General features: G+C 32.1%; 1 protein-coding gene across 3 annotated transcripts in view; it reads left to right on the top strand.

Moving 5' to 3' along the window:
• Positions 1-22,143, top strand: part of LOC134700239 (coiled-coil domain-containing protein 138-like) — a 41,188-nt gene that overhangs the window by 6,198 nt on the left and 12,847 nt on the right. For all 3 annotated transcript variants that reach the window (XM_063561601.1, XM_063561600.1, XM_063561602.1), the window contains exons 5-7: positions 859-990; positions 17,469-17,588; positions 20,731-20,808. In XM_063561601.1, the coding sequence (XP_063417671.1) occupies positions 859-990; positions 17,469-17,588; positions 20,731-20,808 (330 nt within the window). The remainder of the gene's footprint in view (positions 1-858; positions 991-17,468; positions 17,589-20,730; positions 20,809-22,143) is intronic.

Below are 22,143 nucleotides of genomic sequence, written 5' to 3'. Positions count from 1 at the left end.
TTCTACGTAAATTAAACCAAGTTTTAATTTAATTTAAAATCGTAATTGACAATTGTCTGACCTGTTGAGTAATTAAATCATGAAGCCAGTTGGTATGGAATTTTTATTTCTTTATAATAATAGTTTGGAGCTTGTGATTAATTGCCAGGTGGGAATTAAAAACACAGGTAAAGAGATTTGCAATCATTAACCAATAGCTCCCCGAGGCATTAATATAGTTATTAGGAGGGCCCTCAGGATTATAACACTTAATAAAATTGAAGTGGCAGTTTAATTACAGGAAGTCTATAACAAAACAAAAATATGTTCAAAATGGCCATTTTGAAAGTCCATCTCAACGAAATGACCGAAATTAATACGGTTGAAAAATAAAATTTGACCTAAATTCCAATTAAAAGTTTAGGACATTATAGTTTCAGTTTAGGACATGACTGGCAAATATGACCATTTCCGGACCCTTGGTTGTTACATTCAAAGTAGATTATTGCAGGAGTAATTATAATCAATAAAGGGAAGTAACTCAGGAATAACTTATAAACTTTAATATAGTGTCCGGATTGTCTGATAATACAGGTACAGACACCATGGACACAAAAAGGATTAAACCAGTTGTATGTATTAACGACAGTAATCGACCATGTGTAATCCCTTTTTGTATGTTATCCACACATCTTTTTCACCATATTAGGGAAGATTTTTTGATTTTTTTTTTATACTTTTCAAGATTTATAAAAAATTGGAAAGAATATTTGTCATGTTTAAAATCTAATAATTTTGTGTCATTTTTTATTGTGTATGTTTTTTTATATTTCCAATGAAAGATTTCTTATATTTAACATTCTGTGTAAACCTTTCAAGATGGAAAACAAGAAAATACACGAAAGAGAAGAAAAAGTGAAAGAAAGAGAAAGAATTGTGGCCATCTCATCAGCCAATGTAAAAACCATCACTGAACATGAAGTTAGAGAGAAACTTAAAGTGATGGAACAGGTATTTAGATTTGACATACTTCCCTACAAGAATATTACCTTGCTTGCACTAAGCTAAGTCACTGCATAACTTATGTATCAAGTCTTTTATGTATACCAAAATGCAAAACAATTTAAATGAGAAAACCAATATCCTGATTTATGTACAAAACAATAAACGAAAAACAAATGTAATTTCCAGCAACAAATGACAACCTCTGCATTACAGACTCCTAGATAGACACATATCGACAATTAAGCACTTGTCTGTAAAACTGTAACTCTTTCTAGGTGGTTCGTTGGACTCACAAACTCGACTTTAACAGTCACAACTCCAACAGAATTTTAGCTTTAACAGTGCTTATTTGTTTTCAAGGGGGGTTCGTCTGAACCCCTAGAACCCCCCCCTGGCTACGGGTATGGCAAATCAAAATGCCTGTCCCAAGTCAGAAACTTTATTGTTTTTGTTTTTTAGTTGTATCATCTTAATGTTTTTGTCTTTCATTCTATATTGTTGGTAATATATCTTTCATAGTTACTTTAAGATTTATTCATTTCTTGTTCTGGCTTAGGGTGACTTATAAATTCAACAAGTTGTTTTCACAATTAAGACATCAATTTGGGAGTTTGCAGTAATTTAAGATTTTTGGCACACTTTGTCATAATGGATTCTTTTAAGGGTGTTCCTACTGTTTGTATCTTTCTGCTCAGCTCATCACTAATTTGCATATCATGTTAACCTCGCCTAAATAACTTTGACCTTATCACGTCATCTTCAGGTCTGGTGGTGAAACAAAGAAAAACAAATGCAAAATACACAAATACCCTTCAATCAAATGGTTATCAGATTTTTTTCACAATTATATAGTCAAACATCAGCTATTCGTTACAATATAAAGTAGAAAGTCCTTTGCTTCAGTGCAGTTATTGGACAATGGCTGATACTTTATAATATAAATATGCAGACAACCTGGTTATCTGTACATACAAAATATAAAAAAATTCAGAGATATCTGAAGCCTTCCTCTAGGTGCAGAAATTTCTTTCTGTTGTGAAGACCAATTGGTGCCCTTTTGCTGTATTCTGCTTTTTGGTTGGGTTGTTGTCTCTTTGACACAGTCTCCATTTCCATTCTCAATTGTATTGTATCTTCCTTGTTTTCCCCTATGCACTTATATAAATATGCATGGACACATGTATATTTATGAGAACTTTTTATTTTTTTTGTATTATTGGATTTATCTCATTTTATTTATATGTACAAACATGACATGATAACACATAGCTCTTATTCTTAATTTTTAACTATGTTGATTGAAATAAAAGAAAAACTGATTTGAATTCGAATGTTAGCATTCTTTTTAAAAAAAATACCAATTGGTAACCTTTTGCTGTTATCTGCTCTATGGTCGGGTTGTTGTCGCTTTGTCACATTCCCCATTTCCATTCTCAATTTTAAAACAGTTTAACTTTTGAACTAAGATTACTGTATGTATTGCTGTTTATATGTTTATTCTACATTAGCTAGATGTATTTGGAAGGATTGAGATTTTACAAAATATGTTTAACATTGCCATCATTTTTGTGCCTGTTCTAAGTCAAGAGACTGACCTATGATAGTCTTGCATGTTTTTAAATTTAGTTAATTTTTATGTTTTTGACTTTGATGTGAGTCCCAAGTGTGACATCATTTTCCCTGAACTAGTACACATTTTATTAGAGGGTCAGATGAAGACTGCTTTGGTGACAGAATTTCTCTTTTCATTGAAGTCCCATTGGTGGCTTGGGCTGTTATATTCCATTTGACAGGTTGTTGTCTCTTTTACACATTCCCGAATTTCATTCTCAATTTAAAATCAGACTTTTTTCCACTGCAACTTTTATTGATTGAATGTTACATTACAGCTTATACTATTCTCATAAGTTCCACCTTCCGCTATGTCTTGCCTTCGTTTACCTGCCTAATGTGATAACCATGCTCTAACCTACTTTTTATGACCTTTTCACTCAAATTTTACCTCAAACTTTGTAAAGAAAACCCACAATGAATACAATATCTTTGTTTATTCAAGTTATCGTATTTTTCCCTTCATGGTAAAAGAGATGGATGACATACTGTGGGGTGTAGGATAAAGGGGTTATGTTTGAGATAGAGTATTAGAGAAGTGTAAATGTAATATTGAGGGGTAAAAAATTAGGAATTGGATTTCTTTTTGATATTTTGTGATGAAGTCTGGCACTTGAGTATTATACTGCTATATAAACTCAAAAATGTGAATCTTTGCACTGCCATATGTTTCTTCACTCCCCACATATAACTTTTGGTCTTTGTCAATTCCTAGACTTCCTAAAACACTTAGTTCACGGCCCAGATTAGTCCGAAGCAAATCTGAGTATCCAATTGCACTACCATCTTGTGATATAATGTGGAAAGACTGTGAATGTCTATTTGGTGCATCATAAATTAAAATGCATCCAGCTGAATTAATTATTGCAATATCCTTAGGACATAAAAAATAACTTGAAGAAGATTGTTGATGACCTGTACCATGATATGTCCATTTTACCTTCCCCTCTTGATCTATTCCCACAATTCTTCCTTTATTATTTATTTTTTTGTCATAACCGTTTCCATAATATGCCTTCTTAAAAATGTCTATAAAGAAGATTGTATTGTGTTGATTTGTCACTATTCTGGTAGGACAAACACACAGTTCGTCATGATATTTACCCTGGTCAAATTCATGTTTTATTTCAGTACTTCCTTTGGAATTCAGAACTACGATTTTTCCAGGTTTTGATGCTTCGTCTTTATCATTGGGAAATCCAGCACTTATACCCACAACGATTTCATTTTCTTTGTTAATGTGGACTCCAAATGTTTTCAGCGGAGAAAATGATTGAAAAGGTGCATGTTCTACAATTCCATTCTCCTTGAACAGTTTTAACTCACATTCCTCAACTGAAAGCAAAATGTCACCATTAGGCATGATGTCCATATCGAAAACCTTGGTTTTTGATAATTCTTGTTCAACTTTTATTTCCGATTTTTCAAACTGAATTCTCTGCAGAATTTCATCTTTATAGCTTGCTAATATTGCCTTTCTATTATCCATCAATATAAGTTTCGAAATGCCTTTAAAAATTGTTATAAACGAAGTGACTTCCTTAAAATCAGGACCTTTAAGCAGGTCATATTCAGATTCTATTGCAGTGGATAATGATCGCCATTCATGCCTTTGATATCTTTCTAATAAAGTTTGTTGAAGTTTATGGTGATAAACTGACTCATTAACATGGTAACACAGGTTTTGAGGATAACTTGTAGTTAACATCTTTAGTGGTGCAATAGCCTTAGTTAAACTTTCATCATACTTAACCAGCTGACCTTTTTTGGTTTCAGTTTCTTTAATTTCTTCTATCACCATTTCTTCAATACTCTCCCATTCTGTTTCTATTTTTTCAACAATTGTTTTAAAATATCTTTTAGTTTCAGTTATTAACTGTTTTTCTGTTTGTAAAATATTTTCCTGGGTTCTTTTGTATTTTGCTGTCGCCTTTTCAAGCATGTTTTCCATTTCATTAGCAGTTTTGGTATAATGATTGATATAAGATTCAAGTCGGGTTTGAAAATTGTGTTTTTCTATGCTTTTTTCTTTAAATATATCCTCAAGTGATGCCAGTTCATGGTTTTGATGTGAGCCTGTGGAAACACAGTTTTTGCAGATTGTATTCTTACAGTCTTTGCAAAAAAGACTGCATATTTGTTCAGTGTGTAATCCACAAGATATTTTTTTGATTTCCGCTTTTCGAATTATCTCGTTGATTTTTTCAGTGCTGCATTGTTCAATATCGATTTTAGCATGTCCCGACAAAGTTTGATTTTTTCTATGGAATTTTAATTCACAGTTGGCACAAAAATACAGATCACACTCAGGACAAATCCATTTTAAGTCAGAAGAAATGTCACATATCTGACATATTAAAGAAATTGGGGAATACTTTTCCTCTGATTTAGAAGAGGCCATATCTGATTGAATTATAGGTTGATGTTCTGAATTACAAATACTTTTATAGCTAAATATAAAGAGACAAATATGAAATAAGGGATAATCTCAAAACTTATTTAAAAAAAAATCACTTAATTTGCAAATCCAAAGAGCTAGGGGATACACAAGTATAAAGACAAAATCCAGATGATCAGGTTAACTAATTAAAGTCAGATAATCATATCACGTTATCAAAAACACTCTGGCAAAGGGCCTTATTTTAAAATATCTGTTTTTGTTTTTGTTAAACACTAATATATACCAGTCATTAAAAACTGGAAAGATGTCAAAACATAGTAAAGTTTCATATATAATTGATTCACTATTCATAATTCAAAACCATGTGGTTGCTATAATAGAGAATTAATGTTGTATCTTGAAACAGTCCTACTAAAAGTTTACATCATACAGGTCCATTGTTCAAAGGTTTGGTGTCTAATCTCAATATCTTTATCATATGTAAATGTTTGTTAATTTAAAATTAAATTTTGATATCATTATTTAACACTGAGGTTATAGATATAACATGTACAGTTTGTCCAAAAATGAGTGATGAATAGCAGTATAAGATATATTTAGTGGTAGGCTTTGATTTTTTTTCGCCAAATTTACACTACAATCCTGGTTTCAAACCTGGGACACTGGTACACTAAACAATTGCTCTACCAATGTAGCAAAACTAATAGAGTTGTAATTTTGAAAGGCAATGAATGGTTCTTAGTTACATTTGGTGCTTCCAAAAAAAAGAAAAAAACCTTCATGAATATATTATTTAAATAAGTTGAGCATGGTTTTGAAGGCAAATCGATATAACATAAAATGATGACTATAGGTGTAGGGATAAAGAAACAATTATATGCTTCCCCTGACCTAGAAGATACATGCTTAGTTTTTTCAAACAACCCCCTTCCAGTAACATTTGAATACAATAATTCCTGGTTCAGTTGGTAAAATGATAAACTACAGTGTAAGGTGGCATTGGGTCAAAACTCTAGAAACAGTCTTTGATATCATGGTTTTGATAAAAAAAAAAAAAGGTTAGCAATTATTATAGGTGTTTGCCTCATCTCCACTAAGTATGCATTATTTTGAACTAAAAACCAAAATTGGTTGTTTCCAAATCAGTATTATATGCTTGACTATACAGAAACCTCTTGTAAAAAATGTTATAACCACAAGAGGAAGTTTTGGATTGATTTTGTTTGGTTATTGTCCCAACAGTTTATGAATTAGGGGCCACAAAGGGTCATTTTCTAGTTTCTAGACAATAACTTGAGGAATGGTATATGGATCTCTGAAATGATACCACAAGTGTCCATACCATGTAGGGATAGTAAGGATAGGCTTTTAGGGATCCTAGTTAAACCTTTTAGGAATGAGGAGCAAATAAGTGGGAATGGGTTTCTTGGTTTATGGATATTTATTTAAGTACGATGTTGTGTTTTAATTACCTGCCTTACACTGGTTTTGTCTTGAGGTGATTAGCTTTCAATTTAATTTTTGAAATTACTATTAAAAATGCTAATTAAGGTATATTAATTTTAGCCATGATTATTTACATCATTTTCTATTTTATGATTTTTTTTATGTATTTCAATGGGTAATTATGGTTGCAAACTCCATAGGAAATTTGAATTGAGATTATGACCTTATCTTGAGCAAAATAATTTTTTGGGGTGTGAAAGAGAGGGGGGTTAAAAAAATTGTGTGATATGACAATTTTATCTCTTCAAGAATTCAGAAATAAAAAAGAAAATTTCTTCAATTATTTTATGAGGGGTAGGGGTTCAATTTGCAACAGCATCATGTATTGCATAAAAAAAAATAAAAAATAGGGGAATAACATGATGAAGCAGATATACATTTTTTCTTATCATACTTTCAAAAAATTTTACAATTAGCAATTCATTCCTATAATGGTTTACTTTTATAAATTGTGAAATGGATGGAGAGCAGGGATGGGGTAATTGAAAATGTAATGGTAATTAAGTGTAATGCATTTCCATGTAATTGAATGTAATGTGTAATTGAGCATTTTTTTAATTACATGTAATGGTAATTAAATTAATTACATTGAAAAAAGCATGTAATGCTCAATTACTTTTGAATTACATTTGAATTACATTTATATGTATACTTTTATGGTGTTAAAGATAAGGATTTGTGTTGTTTTTCAAATATTGATATCACATACTTTTTTAATATATGAAGTCTATAATTTATACTGAAGTTACAAAGTATATTAATATTTATTTGATCTACAGATGTTTTTTTTTAATAATTATTATTTAATTTTAAATCAAAAAAAAATGTGAGAATTATAGATTATCGTTGATTATCTCAACGAGATTGATTTTCTCGCTTGAGCTGGTACAGCGAAAGTGAGAAAAGCAATCGAGTTGAGATGACCAATGATAATCTGTTTATCGCTATTTTACCTATGACGACGTTGTCAATTTCAATGCCAATTTCGTTACCAACGCCACGTGGCCTCCTTAGTTTCTAGCGATAATTTTTCCATCTCAAGCGAGAAGCATGATATGAAAATTATCACAAAAAAGGATCAAAGGAAAAATCCCCAAAATAGCGATAATCATATATATAAGTGTTCAGTTTTTAAGAAAGATCTTTTAACTAAATAGATTGATAAGTAATTAATCACCTTGTTAAACAAAAACCAAAAAAAAGTGTCACTGTAAAAAATCTTTCTTAAGACAGTTCATTTAGAATTTAAAATCACTGCACACAATCATTTTGTCAAATTAGTATACACAAAAGGATTATAGAAATAAAAATTAACAGCTGTAAAAACAAACAACAAATAATCAGATTAAAATGTCCAGGGGTAATGCCACTGTTACATGTATTTTTTTTTTTTATCTAATTAGCAAAATATTGCTAATATTTAGACATTATACATACATTATTTGTACCAAAAATTATTTTCAATATTGTGACAAGCACACTTTTTTGATATTTTTATGTAAAAAAAAAAGATTTATGTATAATATCTTTATTTATATTATGTTTAATTTATATGACTTCATTTCTGAGATGTCAAAATACCCCTTGATGTATTGGCAAGTTAATAGGAACCAATTCTCCCTCCTTTCAATATGATGATCTTCTGATCATAGAACTTCCATGTTCAAGCAATATCTGCTGCATTAGCTCCTGTCGAAAAGCGATTTAGAATTGATGTCAAAGTGTTCAGACCAGAGAGATTCAGACTAAACGACAAAACATTAAAATAGCTAATGATTATCAAATGCAACGCTTAAACTATGCTTACATGAATATTTTACACATGCATTATTTATACATGTATAATATTGTTAAAAAATACCATGACAAAATGTAATGTGTAATTTAATTAATTACTTTAGTAAAGTAATTGTAATTTAATTAATTACATTTCAAAAACAGTGTAATGTGTAATTGATGTAATTGATCATTTTTGCAATGTAATGTGTAATTTAATTAATTACATTCCAATGTAATTGCCCCCAAGTCTGATGGAGAGTTGTCTTATTGGCATCCATACCACATCTTCTAATATCTATATATATAGTAAATTTACTTGAACAAATTGAAGTTCTAAAAATACATCTTTAAAGGGCTGTGTATTAGGGTCCCTGGATCTACCTCTTAGTGTGGTGAAAACTGCAGAGAATTAAAAATATGGTGTACAAAAAACCAACATTGAAATGGTTGATTGCCATAAAATTTATTTCAATATCCAAATATGTCAATTGTGTGAATTTTAACGTATGGCCACCAATTGTCTTTAGGTGTTTTTTCTCCTGCATAAAACTTCATCTCTTCGTTGATAGCTATGCTCATTTCTGAAATACCACTTCTGTGAAAAACAGACTTTACAATTACACTTCCATACTCGGATAAGATAAGGAATTGATTGGAAGAAGTAACTAAAATGCATCCAGCAGAATTCATTACTGCTATTTGTTCAGGATAAGATCCATGATATTTCTCTTCATATGTCCACCTTAGTTTACCTTCTTTATCTATATTCACAATTCTGCCTTTATTGTTTTTAGTTAATTTGTCAATAAAGCAAATTGTATTGTCTAGATGTGCTACTATTTTTGTAGGACATGTGCATAAAAATTCTTTTGAATGTGTTTTCTTGCCATATTCATATGTTCTTATAACAGTTCCCTCAGAATTCAGAACCACAATTTTTCCAGGTTTTGTTATTTTGTCTTCTTTGTCTGGAAATCCTGCACTTAATCCAACAAGAATTGTGTTTTCTTCATTTACATGGATTCCAAATGTTTTTAAAAGTGGGGAAAACGAGTAAAATAGTTCTATAGTATCATTTTTTTCGCGGAAAATATTTAGTTTGTTTTCTTGAAAAGAGATGAGAATATCACCATTGTGCAACTTTGCCATGTCATAAACTGTTGTCTCAGGTAATGTTTTTAAAACTTTTATATCTTCATTGTCAAATTGAATTTTCTGAACAATTTTGTCCTTTTCACTTGCAATTAAAGCCTGATTGTTGTCCAGTAACAAAACTTTTGATACACTTTTAAGCTTTGTTCGATAAGATTTTTTCGTTTGAAATGTTGGACCTATTTCTTGCTCTAGAAAGTCTTTTATTAGCCGTTCAATGTCATCTTGTTTTATTTCATACTTTGGTTTATATGAAATTTGTTTGAGAACCATTTGGTAAACTGATATCTTTGGTGAATGCATATTTTCAGATGATGGGTAAAGTTTGCTTAAAATTTCAGAAGCAGAAGTACCACGGCTAATTATTACCCTTTCTGTATCCATCTGATCCCTTAAAGTTTTCAATACTTTGAACTCTTGTTTTAATAATCCTTCTAAAGTCTTCCATTCAGAATCTACTAAAGCTAGATTTTTCTTTGCATACTTATGAGCTTTTGTTATAGCCTTTTCTTCTAACTCTAACAATATCTGCTTGTTTCTTGTATGTTGGTTTCTTCCACCATCAAGCATGTGCTTCAGTTCACTTTGGACTTGTGAACAAAAAAGAATATTCTCTTGGACCTTTTTATGAAAATCTTTCATTTCACAGAATTTTTCATCATAAACATCACTAATTGATAAAAGCTTATGTTCTTCATGTGAATTTGCTAATACACAGTTTGTGCATACTGGCTGCTGACAATCTTGACAAAACAGAACGCAAATTAAATCAGAATGTAATTCACAGTTCATATTCTTAAGTCCTGCTTTATGGATTGCTTTAGTAATGTTCTCAGTCCCACATTGTTCAATATCAATTTTATTATGTCCTGCTAAGGTTTTACTCTTTTTATGAAATTTTAGTTCACATTCTGCACAAAAAAATAAATCGCATTCAATACACATCCATTTTATGTTTGAAGATTCATCACACATTTGACACACGGAAGGGATTTTTACCTCCTGATTTAATGGAGAATGTTTCTGTGCCATGATGAAGAAAGAGTTAATGACAGCATTAAAATTCCGCAATTGATTGACTGATAGATGACTACTTTATGTCCAGTAGCTAATATTACATGCACACATTCTGAAATTGATTGAAAATTATGTTTACAATAATACAAATCATAAATCTGTTAGATATGAAAAAAAATAAATATTTTAAAGAAGATTTGTTTATAAAAAGTGTGCTTTACACTTTTCAGATCTATATTTATTACAATTTGAAGAGGTAACATTGCATGTCAATTTTAAAATAGAATGAAGTCAATCATTTTCTCAATTCATTTATTTAATTGTCAAGCAGTAAACTAAAAGTATGAAAACATTCAAATACTATACTTGTCATAAAAAATGTTACCTGTATGAAAATGGATTGCAGAAATGAATTAAAAAAAATTTAAAACATTTCACAACATCCATTAGATAAAAATATGTATATTATTTACTCATGAAATCACTTTTGAGATTTACCTTTGATATCATATGACATAGGTCCTTGCGCCTTAAATGGGTGCAAACACATGAATAAGTATATATGACACTGCATGAGGTTCAATTTTGTCCCATGATCATATGATAAAGTATATTTGTACAAAATGTAAGAGATAGTTTTATTATTTATTGATTAAAACAAATTATTGCCAGTCCAAAGGACATATTAGAAATAGGTTGAATTTGAAAGATTGAATTAAAGTATGAGGTAGATAAATAATCTATTTTTATTTTGCATTCACCTTTCCATGCTCCTTGACCTTTCATGATCACATGAATAAGTATATAGACACTGCATAAGGTCCAATTTTGTCAAATGATATCACATGATATAGTACAAAGTGTTAGAGATTGTTTTTATCATCTTTTGATTATATCAGATGTGTCAAATTGAGTCCAACCCATAGAGCAAATTAAAATTGGTTGAATTTGGAAAATTAAATTAAGGTATCAGGTAGATAGGGCTATATACAATCTACTTGAATATTATGTTTATTTTGCTTTAATGTTAAGGCCATCTTGACCTGCAGTTGAAGATTGGTCAAATTTTATATGTAACCGATTTTGTTTCAATACACACAGTTTTGGCAGGATTATCTGAATTTTCTTACTTTTTAACATATAACTTTTGCAATGTGGTCACTATTTACTCTTCACATGAATATCTTATAAAATTATATGTCAATATTCCACAAAGGCTCTTTATTCTCAAATGGCAATGCTTTTATAAAAAATGTAACAATAAGTAGGATTATTATACCCCTGAAAAAAATTGGGGTATCCTGTTTTACCCCTGTCTGTCCATCCGAATGAATCTGCTATACCGTGTGGTGCATTTTGCGATTCACCACTTAAGAACTTCCTGTTTACCTTATACTTTCAGTGGGGCAGGGTTTCATCAATTAGCAGTAGCTCACAGATTCACTTGTTACAATATTTGCAACTAGAATGATGATAGGGGCTGCCTCATTTAATATACATGTATATGTATTCTTACATTATTTCTTGTTCCAAATATACCTTACAAATATGGTGATGTGCCCATGATTATCTAGATTGTTTTGTATTCTGAATTTTATGGGACATTGTAACTTAATTCATAACAGTATTTGTTGAATTAGCCCATTTTTTTTTTTGTGTGAATGTTAAAAATTGTCATTTTCTTGCCTTTTATAGCTGACTAAGTGGTATGGAATTTTCTCATTGTTGAAGGTCATACATTGACCTAAAGTGAATAATATATCAATAATAATAATAAAAATAATTTCTGTGTCATTTGGTCTCTTGTGAAGAGTTGTCTCATTGGCAATCATACCACATGTATATCTTATTTATTATATTGTTTCATTAGATAATGTTAAGTTTTCCTGGCTAAGGCTGTTTATCTTCTTTTACCATTAGGAATAGGTCTACTATATCATTAGTAAGGTGTACATGTCTGTTTGCTATGCATCCTGTCCTTTTTCATAGTTCATCGGTCAATTTTCATTTTTCATGATTTGGTCTTTTTCTTGGATACCTTTAATCTTTAGCATAAAGTTCACCTCAAATATGCTCTTCAACTTTATTCTGCCTCTTTAGCTTTTTATTAGAGCATAACTGATTAGTCTTTAAATAAAATCAACCCTGTTATCTATGATGAGTTTATTTCATATTAGAGAAAAAGTAAAAGCTTCCTATTTAATGATAAACACAGTATTCACCTTGAAATGTGTTCTCAAGCTTGATAATAGAAAATCAGCAGATAAGAGTCACTCCATATAGATTCCCACTGATGATTCCTGATATCTGTTATAAGTTTGAGAAAATATTCTTATGATTTTATTTCCTTCTTTATGACATCATCAGGGTTTCCCCTGGGTCATTTTTTTTTTTCGCCACCTCTTTCGCAAAAACAATATATTTTTCGACACTTTATTATTTTTTTCGCCAAGTAACATAAATATATTTTTCGTTTAAAAATTACCTGTTTTCTACCCCCCTACCCCTTCCCATAAATAAGATGGTTTTTTTCCATTGTGTCTATGATTATTCTCTCAAACTCAAAAGGTGCCACTATTCTTTTATTAATAAAGAAGATTTATATAAGTCCTGGAATATAACAAATTAATGGACATGTTTTATAATATATAACCATATAATACCAGTTAATTCGTAGTGCAAAACTGATGTGCCCTTTTATACTGAGAAGTGTTTTTTACAACAAAACAAAAGCTTTTATCATGTTTCTCACATGAATTCATGTGTTACTCTCATTCGAGGGGTTGTTCCCAACCTTTTTGATAGATTTCTTCATAACGACAGTTTTCTTTTCTTGACCATCGTAAGTGAAAAGGATGAGACGTAAAAACTATGCTTGAAACACGTGTATCACTCAAACGACTTTAGAGTAGTATTCAAGTTTTAAATCGGAGATTTTTCTTGCTTTTGAACATTTTTCGTCACAACAACAGATTTCTTTTCTAAACTATCTTTAAAAGGAGAGGAGACGTCAAAAATTTGCTTCAAACACGTGCGTCGCAAAGCTGTAAATAAATTCTGTATGTGACAGTTAACGGAAGCCATTTAACCAATCATTTTGTCAAACAATTCAATCAACACCTTTATTAATTAGTCCTTTGTTGTCGATAGCAATAAAATGCAATCAGCTGATTATTGATTTTCTGTCCGTATCTTAATGAGGTCAAGGTGAATTCCGAGTATTGTCTGATCGGGTAAAGTCCGAGAAACTCGAAAAAAGTAAATAAACAAGATGGAGAAAAATTAATCGTTGTATATATTTCTTTCGCCAAATTCTTTCGCAAATGACGAATTTTTATCGCCACAATTATTATTTTTTCGCAAATTGCGAAAATGGCGACCGCCAGCGGAAACCCTGCATCATTAGTTTGTGTCTGTTGTTGTAAATTAGCTATAAAGATATCTTCATCTCTGAATCTACGAAATGTTAGAATTCGAGTTAGTTGACAAGTATGGTTAACATGTACATGTACTAGAATAATCCTTAGATGCCTTGATTAGAATTTAAGAATTAAGTTATGTCAATCTTAATCTCTTAGAATAGAAGGCTGTATTGTGCCTTCAGTTGTTAATTTCTGTTTCATCTGGTCTCTTGTGGAGAGTGTCTCATTTGCAATCATACCAAATCTGTTTTATACTTAGTCCTGCATTTCTCTGTTCCAGAGCTTAGAATTGGGGCCTTCTTCGATTCGTCCAACTAGGGTTAGTAGAGTCTATCGAGTTTACTCCACTGACAACAGAACATGCCGAGTTTGACCTTTTTGACCACCCGAGTTAACTTGACATCAACCCTGGGCAGGTTTAGTTGAGTTTCAAGATGGCGTCAAGTTATTGCAACAAATAAAAGTGATACAAATAAACTGGTATTTGACAAACTACAGCCAAAGAATAAAGCTGACGTGGCGAATTTATTATTGCCGGTATTTTGGAATCAACAAATGTTTTAATTTGTTTATCAACTGTTGGTAATGTTATACATCAAACAGAGATTGATGTTTTTTCAGAACGATTTTTTCTGAATGTTTTTTTAACTCACTAACAAACTATTTTGCAAAAGCACACAGGATCAGGACTCTTTTCCTGAAACATAACTTTGTGGTTTTTTGTTATTTTAATACTCAGTAAAAAAGAATTTTTCCCATCCTTTACTCTATGTAAGAGTTTTGACTTTGATATGAAAAGGTTGCGCACTAGCACTAATCTTTTAACTCGAGTCAATCCGAGTTGGATGAATTGAAGTAGGCCCTAGTTTTTAGTTTTTGAGATTTTGTTTTGTTATAACATATGTTTGTTTCTGTTGACTATGTTGATAAAATGTTTAACCTCAAAGGCAAAATAGGGCTGTCATACAATGTAGACTCTTGTCCATAGTTGAACACTGTTTCTGGATGTTAAGGTGCATACTGTGGATTCCTTGATTTTCATGGGTACCAATTTTCGTGGTTTGAGGAAAATTGACATATTCGTGGATATTTAATTTCGTGGTTTTGGCAAAGTCTACACTCTTTTCTTTAGCAAATTTGTTTTTCGTTGAACATTTGAATTCGTGTTTCTCCTGTACCCACGAAATCCACGAAAATTGGTATCCAACGAATATTAATGAATCCACAGTATGGTTTTTTTTTTCAACTTTCAAACTGATTTGAAAATGTAATAAAATACCACTTACAATATTAAGCACAAAGTCTGAGTAAAGATTTTAATAAAAAGCAAATGGTATCCAATACGTTATGAAAGTTTGAATGAATATATTGTAGTCTCAACTTCTTGATAGTATTTTTTTATTCCACATCCAACCCATAGTATCCCTTGACCATCAAAATCAAGAGACATGGGAAACATTGCATTATCAATATCTTGTACCTCAATCCACCCAGTAACATCTCCATCTTTATTGATTGCATGTATTGAACTATCATAATAATCACTTGCAAGAAGAAGACCTGCAGAGGTAAATGTTATATCTTGTGGATTAAACAGCCCAAATGGAGATCCTGATTTATCTGAATATGTCCACTGCTCCTCCCCCTTATGATTTATTCCAACTATCCTACCCTCCTCAAGCATTTGATTGTTCTTATCTCTCTTAAAGGTATCCATTACACATATAATTTCAGAATTAGCTACTATTCTTGTTGGACAGGTTAAGAGGGGTTTTCCAGATTTAACTTCTTTTCCAAATGTCCGTTTTATTTGTCCCTTCATATCCAATACCACTATTCCACCATCCCTATATTTCTTTGATTTCTCTACAGATTTTGCAACTCCAACAAATATCTCATCTTTATAAACATACACACCAAATGTCAAGAAAGGGAAGAAAGAGTGGAACAATTCTTTACCCTCATTCATATTTATGAGTTCTAAATCTGAGGTTTCCTTAGAAAGAAGAAGTTTGCCATCAGGTATCAAGGCTAGATCAAAAACTTTTGTGTTTATCTTGTTTTCAACCTTGATTTTATCACTTCCAAATTTAACTTTTTGTAATAGTTCATCTTCATAATTAGCAATGATGCCAGAATTATTTTGTAAGTGAATAATTTTAGAAACTTGTCCCATTTTTGTTGAATATGATCCATTGATTTTGTAATTTGGACCTTTGTAGAGGCGTCCAAAGTTGTATTTCCAGGTGATAGCTTTTTTTAGTAATATACCTTGTATAAACTTTGCCTGTTGCAATGACAAAAGATAAGAATGTTTTGAGATTAAAAATTCTGGAATAGGGGAAGGACTTGTAATCAGAAGCTGTGAGATTTGATGGGGATTTAAAATCTGGTTTGATTGTTCGTTCTGATCTTCCATTTGTTGAATGTTTCCTTGGATAAGTTTTATTTCCCTATTGATTGTCTCTCTTATACTATTCCACTGAGTTTCCTGTTCTTTTAAAAGTTCATCAATGTGGTTTTGTATTCTTTCAAGCAGTTCTTTTTGGCTTTGCAAAATTAATTCTTTTGTCTCATCAAATTGATTATTTCCTTTTGAAAGCAGATCTTGCAATTCTTGCTCTTCCTGTTTACATTTTGAAATATCGTCATCCCTTTTTACTTTCATGTCTTTAAACTTAGAGACTTTTTCCTCAAAAATGTTAGAAAGTTCATTAAGATGATGGTTTTGGTGATATTTTATTACACAACTGGAGCAGATTGGTTTTTGGCAATCTAAGCAAAACGTATTGCATTTTTGATTGCAATGTTCTGATCCTTCACAATTAATTTCCTTCACCTTGACTTTGAGAATTTTGTCCAGCATTTGTTCTGTCCCATATTCTTTTATGTCAATTACAAGGTGGTGTGCCAATGTTTTGCTTTTTGAATGAAATTTAACATAGCAGTCGGTGCATAAATATAAATCACATTCTATGCATATCCATTTCAGTATTGTTGACTCTTCACAAATTCCACACACACTCTTTTCTTGTGCCATGCAAATAGATCCTAATGAAGACATATTTTAAAATGTAAAGACCCTATAGTCTATTATGTTATAGTTGAGGGCATTTACCATGAGTGATGAATGAAAAAGCCCAATGCATACAGGATCTTCCAATTGGTTCTTTTTTCTGCAACTTTTTAAATTTCACAAAGCAAATATCTTCACAACACAATGTCTTATGATGCGTTTTCCCTAGAAAGACCCTTACACAAACGTGGTAATTGGTTCATAAAATCAAATGTGGAAACTTCTCTATTAACTGTCCTCTATTTAGATAGCCCATATTGTTATTGACTCTAAATATGGGATAAATATATATCAACAACAAAAATCAAAGTTCTTCGTTTATCTTAAACAGTATGTTTACCTTTAAAATTTATCTGTGGTAAAAAAAAACTTGATAGAAGCTACTACATCCTGAGCTCAAAAAATTAAGTTGGAATATCTTATTGCTCTACTTGTGGTTGATATTTTCAGAAGAAGAATATGTACCAATGTCTTTGTTTTTGTTATTCATCTGTTAACTTTTTATATTATTCTATTACAGAAATACAAAGAAGAGATAGTGAAGATAGAAATACAATTAAAGGAGAAAATTAAAGAAAACAGAAGATTGAAAGACAACTTTGAAACATTAGTTAAAGCAAATGATGCTATGAAAAAAGATGTAAGTTTTTATGACAATTTAGAGTTTTTTTCCAAATGCTTGAAGTGTAAAGGTTTAGTTGGCTTGTATGTTATGTTTGTATGCATTTTTGCTCAAGCATTGTATTTAAGATTGACATTTACAATCAATAGATAGGGCTTCAGATGTATACATTATACTCTGCATTATACTTATATCATTTAGGTATATTAAGTAGAGAGTCATTTAACAACAACACTTTAGGTACTGCTGCAGAAATTTATTGTCAGTTGCACAGGTTTTATTTGACCTTGACCTCATTTTCACGGTCCATTGCTCAGTGTAAGTTTTTGCGTTTTGGCCTATTTTTCTTAAATTATAAGCAAAAGGTCAACTATATTTGTTGTATGGAAGCATTGTTAGCTGTACATGTCTGCCTTGCATGGTTCATCTGACCTTGGCCTCATTTTCATGGTTCATTGGTCTTTGTTTAGTTATCATGGTTAATGTTAAGTTTATATGACAGTTGTAATAAAGCTTTATATGTAGGACTATCAACCTAATATCAATTATTAGTAAAGAAGGTGAGACATTTCAGCATGTGCACTCTTGTTTGCATTACTGCAAACATCACAATAATTTCTGCATTTACAGTGATAATGATGTGTGGGTGTTTAGAGTCCGACTGCCTGTCTGGATATCGCGGACTGTAGCAACCTATTCTATAGACTGGGGTCTGTCTGTCTTTTAGCCTTCATTTTACTCCTACTGCATTGGTGTTGCTGGTATGGAGTATCAGGTCGTGCTGCTTGTATGGCTGATTGTATTGCCTCTTTGGATTCTACAGTGATGACGTGCGATGTGTGTAGTGGTGTGCGCAGTAGGTCTGGGTGGTCGATGTCGAACCCATCTTCAAAGTTGATCCTACTGCGTTTGCCTCTGTCATTGGTGGAGGTGTAAAATACCAGGCGTTGGCAGGCCTTGTTGGGGTTGTAGGGACTGGTGACAATATCCCTATTGACTACAATCCCAACTGGTTCCCCTTTGTACTTAGTTGGTGTTAGTACATGTCCAACCACACTGTCTCTTGCCTCTGTTCGTGTGATGGAGGTTTATTGGACTTGGTCAGCAGGTACCACAGCTGTTTTTGTTGCCTTCCACTGGTCAAAACGCATTGCGTCTCTTCTCCTGGTGGAGGGTGACTTACTTTTCAGGGCAGGCTTGGATTTACTAGAGGATGACTCTGGTTCCTTAGCCTTTGTCTTGGTTCACGTCAACTGTACTGACAACTGGTCAGAACTTACCGAGATCTTCCAGACAGGTTCTTTTCCAGTCAACTTCATGGCTGCTAACAAAGCATTCAATTCATCTGGAATTTCCATTATGATTGTCCAAAAAGTGAGTGAGTTGTGTTAAGCTGTGATCAGTACGAATACTTCAAACAGGAATTTACATTTACAGTACTTTATTCATAGCTATATATAGGTGGATGATGTTGTTCAATTAGGCTCTACTCAAGTGTTCATAGCCCATAAATTTTGCTTTGCATACTAGATATAGGAAGATGTGGTGTGAGTGCCAATGAGACAACTCTCCATCCAAATAACAATTTAAAAATTAAACCATTATAGGTTAAAGTACGGCCTTCAACACGGAGCCTTGGCTCACACCGAACAACAAGCTATAAAGGGCCCCAAAATTACTAGTGTAAAACCATTCAAACGGGAAAACCAACGGTCTAATCTATATAAACAAAACGAGAAACGAGAAACACATATATATTACATAAACAAACGACAACTACTGTACATCAGATTTATTTTGGGATGTGATTATTTTGATTACTTTTGCAAGTAGAAAACAAATGGGAAGATGATTAACTTAATATATTTGTCCATTACATAAATATGCTAACAGACAAATAAACCATTGCAAGTCACCTTAAGAAGGCTAAACATGATATAAAATATTTTGAAAAAACTTGGTTTACAGTATTTCTGAATATCAGTATACATATATTTACTAAAAGCAGATAAACTACTTTTTACTATCACTATGTTCACAAATCAGGTTTGATTTACATGTTGACATAAACCTGATGTAACAATGGTGAGTTTATTTACAACCACTGGGCTGATAAACTATTATTATATTCACATGATCAGTCTGATAAATTCATATTGACACATGCTTCTGATGAAACTGATATGAATATATGATATTCACACTTTAAATGCAATTTTATTGAAAATAGATATTCAGACAATTTCACTCAGAATGTGCTTGAAATAGTTGCCACTGAAGATTATGCAAGCAACCATATCTTAACCATAAGGACAAAATTATGAGTATTTCTGAGGAAGTCTTAATCAGACCCTTAATTTTTTTTTTTGAATAGTTTTACTTTTTATCACAGGACTTTATGACAGTATGGGGTTACCTCATTGTTGAATGCTACATTGTGACTTCTAACATTTCCTTTCCTGGTCATTTGCGCTCCAATGGTAAACTTTCTTATTAGGTTTCAAACTTCATCTCCTTATATTTGCATCAAGGGAAAAATATCATAATTAAACTTTATTAAAAACATATCAAAGACATCTTATGACCTGATTAATTTCAAAAAGATAAATAATCAAAATAAACAATTTAAACTGGAAGACAAAAAGGACTACTACTATGCCTCTGCTGGTGGACCTTTTGTCCCTGAGGTTATCACCAGCCCAGCAGTCAGCACTTTGGTGTCGACATGCATATCAATTATATGGTCATTTGAATAAATTTCCTGTTTTAATAAAAAAAAAAAATTGAAAAAATAACTATGGATTTTCCTATCCAGGGAATGGATTACCTTAGTCGTATTTGACACAACTATTTTGTATTTTCAATGCTCTTCAACTTTGTACTTGTTTGGCTTTATAACTATTTTGATCTGAGCATCACTGATGAGTCTTATGTAGACGAAACGCGCGTCTGGTGTATTAAATTATAATCCTGGTACCTTTGATAACTGTATGCATAGCACACAACCATTAGTTTGTGTCAAGAACACCAGATACCAACAATTTAATACAATTACTACATGAGATCATATTAAAAAAAAGAAAAGAAACTAAAAACTAAAAAATATATTTGAATATTAATAAACTATTTTTGATATATTGATACATGTATCTCTTTTCAGTTTGAAACATTACAAAGTCAGCATGACAAGCTAGAGAAACAAGCTGTTAGTGTTCAAGCCAGACTTACAAACTTACAGGTAAGAACTCATTAGGACAAGTTAGAGAAACAAGCTGTCAGTGTTCAAGCCAGACTTACAAACTTACAGGTAAGAACTCAATAGGACAAGTTAGAGAAACAAGCTGTCAGTGTTCAAGCCAGACTAACAAACTTACAGGTAAGAACTCAGCATGACAAGCTAGAGAAACAAGTTGTCAGTGTTCAAGCCAGACTTACAAACTTACAGGTAAGAGCTCAGCATGACAAGCTAGAGAAACAAGCTGTTAGTGTTCAAGCCAGACTTACAAACTTACAGGTAAGAACTCAGCATGACAAGCTAGAGAAACAACCTGTTAGTGTTCAAGCCAGACTTACAAACTTACAGATAAGAACTCAGCATGACAAGCTAGAGAAACAAGCTGTTAGTGTTCAAGCCAGACTTAAAAACTTACAGGTAAGAACTCAGCATGACAAGCTAGAGAAACAACCTGTTAGTGTTCAAGCCAGACTTATAAACTTACAGTTAAGAACTCAGCATGACAAGCTAGAGAAACAACCTGTAAGTGTTCAAGCCAGACTTATAAACTTACAGGTAAGAACTCAGCATGACAAGCTAGAGAAACAAGCTGTTAGTGTTCAAGCCAGACTTACACACTTACAGGTAAGAACTCATTAGGACAAGTTAGAGAAACAAGCTGTCAGTGTTCAAGCCAGACTTATAAACTTACAGGTAAGAACTCAGCATGACAAGCTAGAGAAACAAGCTGTTAGTGTTCAAGCCAGACTTACAAACTTACAGGTAAGAACTCATTAGGACAAGTTAGAGAAACAAGCTGTCAGTGTTCAAGCCAGACTTACAAACTTTCAGGTAAGAACTCAATAGGACAAGTTAGAGAAACAAGCTGTCAGTGTTCAAGCCAGACTTACAAACTTACAGGTAAGAACTCAGCATGACAAGCTAGAGAAACAAGCTGTAAGTGTTCAAGCCAGACTTACAAACTTACAGGTAAGAACTCAGCATGACAAGCTAGAGAAACAAGCTGTTAGTGTTCAAGCCAGACTTACAAACTTACAGGTAAGAACTCAGCATGACAAGCTAGAGAAACAACCTGTTAGTGTTCAAGTCCGAATTACAAACTTACAGGTAAGAACTCAGCATGACAAGCTAGAGAAACAAGCTGTCAGTGTTCAAGCCAGACTTACAAACTTACAGGTAAGAACTCAGCATGACAAGCTAGAGAAACAAGTTGTCAGTGTTCAAGCCAGACTTACAAACTTACAGGTAAGGACTCAGCATGATGAGTTAGAGAAACAAGCTGTTAGTGTTCAAGCCAGACTTACAAACTTACAGGTAAGAACTCATATCAATTTAGGT

This window comes from Mytilus trossulus, unplaced genomic scaffold (genome assembly GCF_036588685.1).
Source record: "Mytilus trossulus isolate FHL-02 unplaced genomic scaffold, PNRI_Mtr1.1.1.hap1 h1tg000128l__unscaffolded, whole genome shotgun sequence".
NCBI classification, from domain to species: domain Eukaryota; kingdom Metazoa; phylum Mollusca; class Bivalvia; order Mytilida; family Mytilidae; genus Mytilus; species Mytilus trossulus.
Note: the sequence above shows the minus strand (reverse complement) of the source record. Positions and strands in the feature narration are given on the sequence as shown.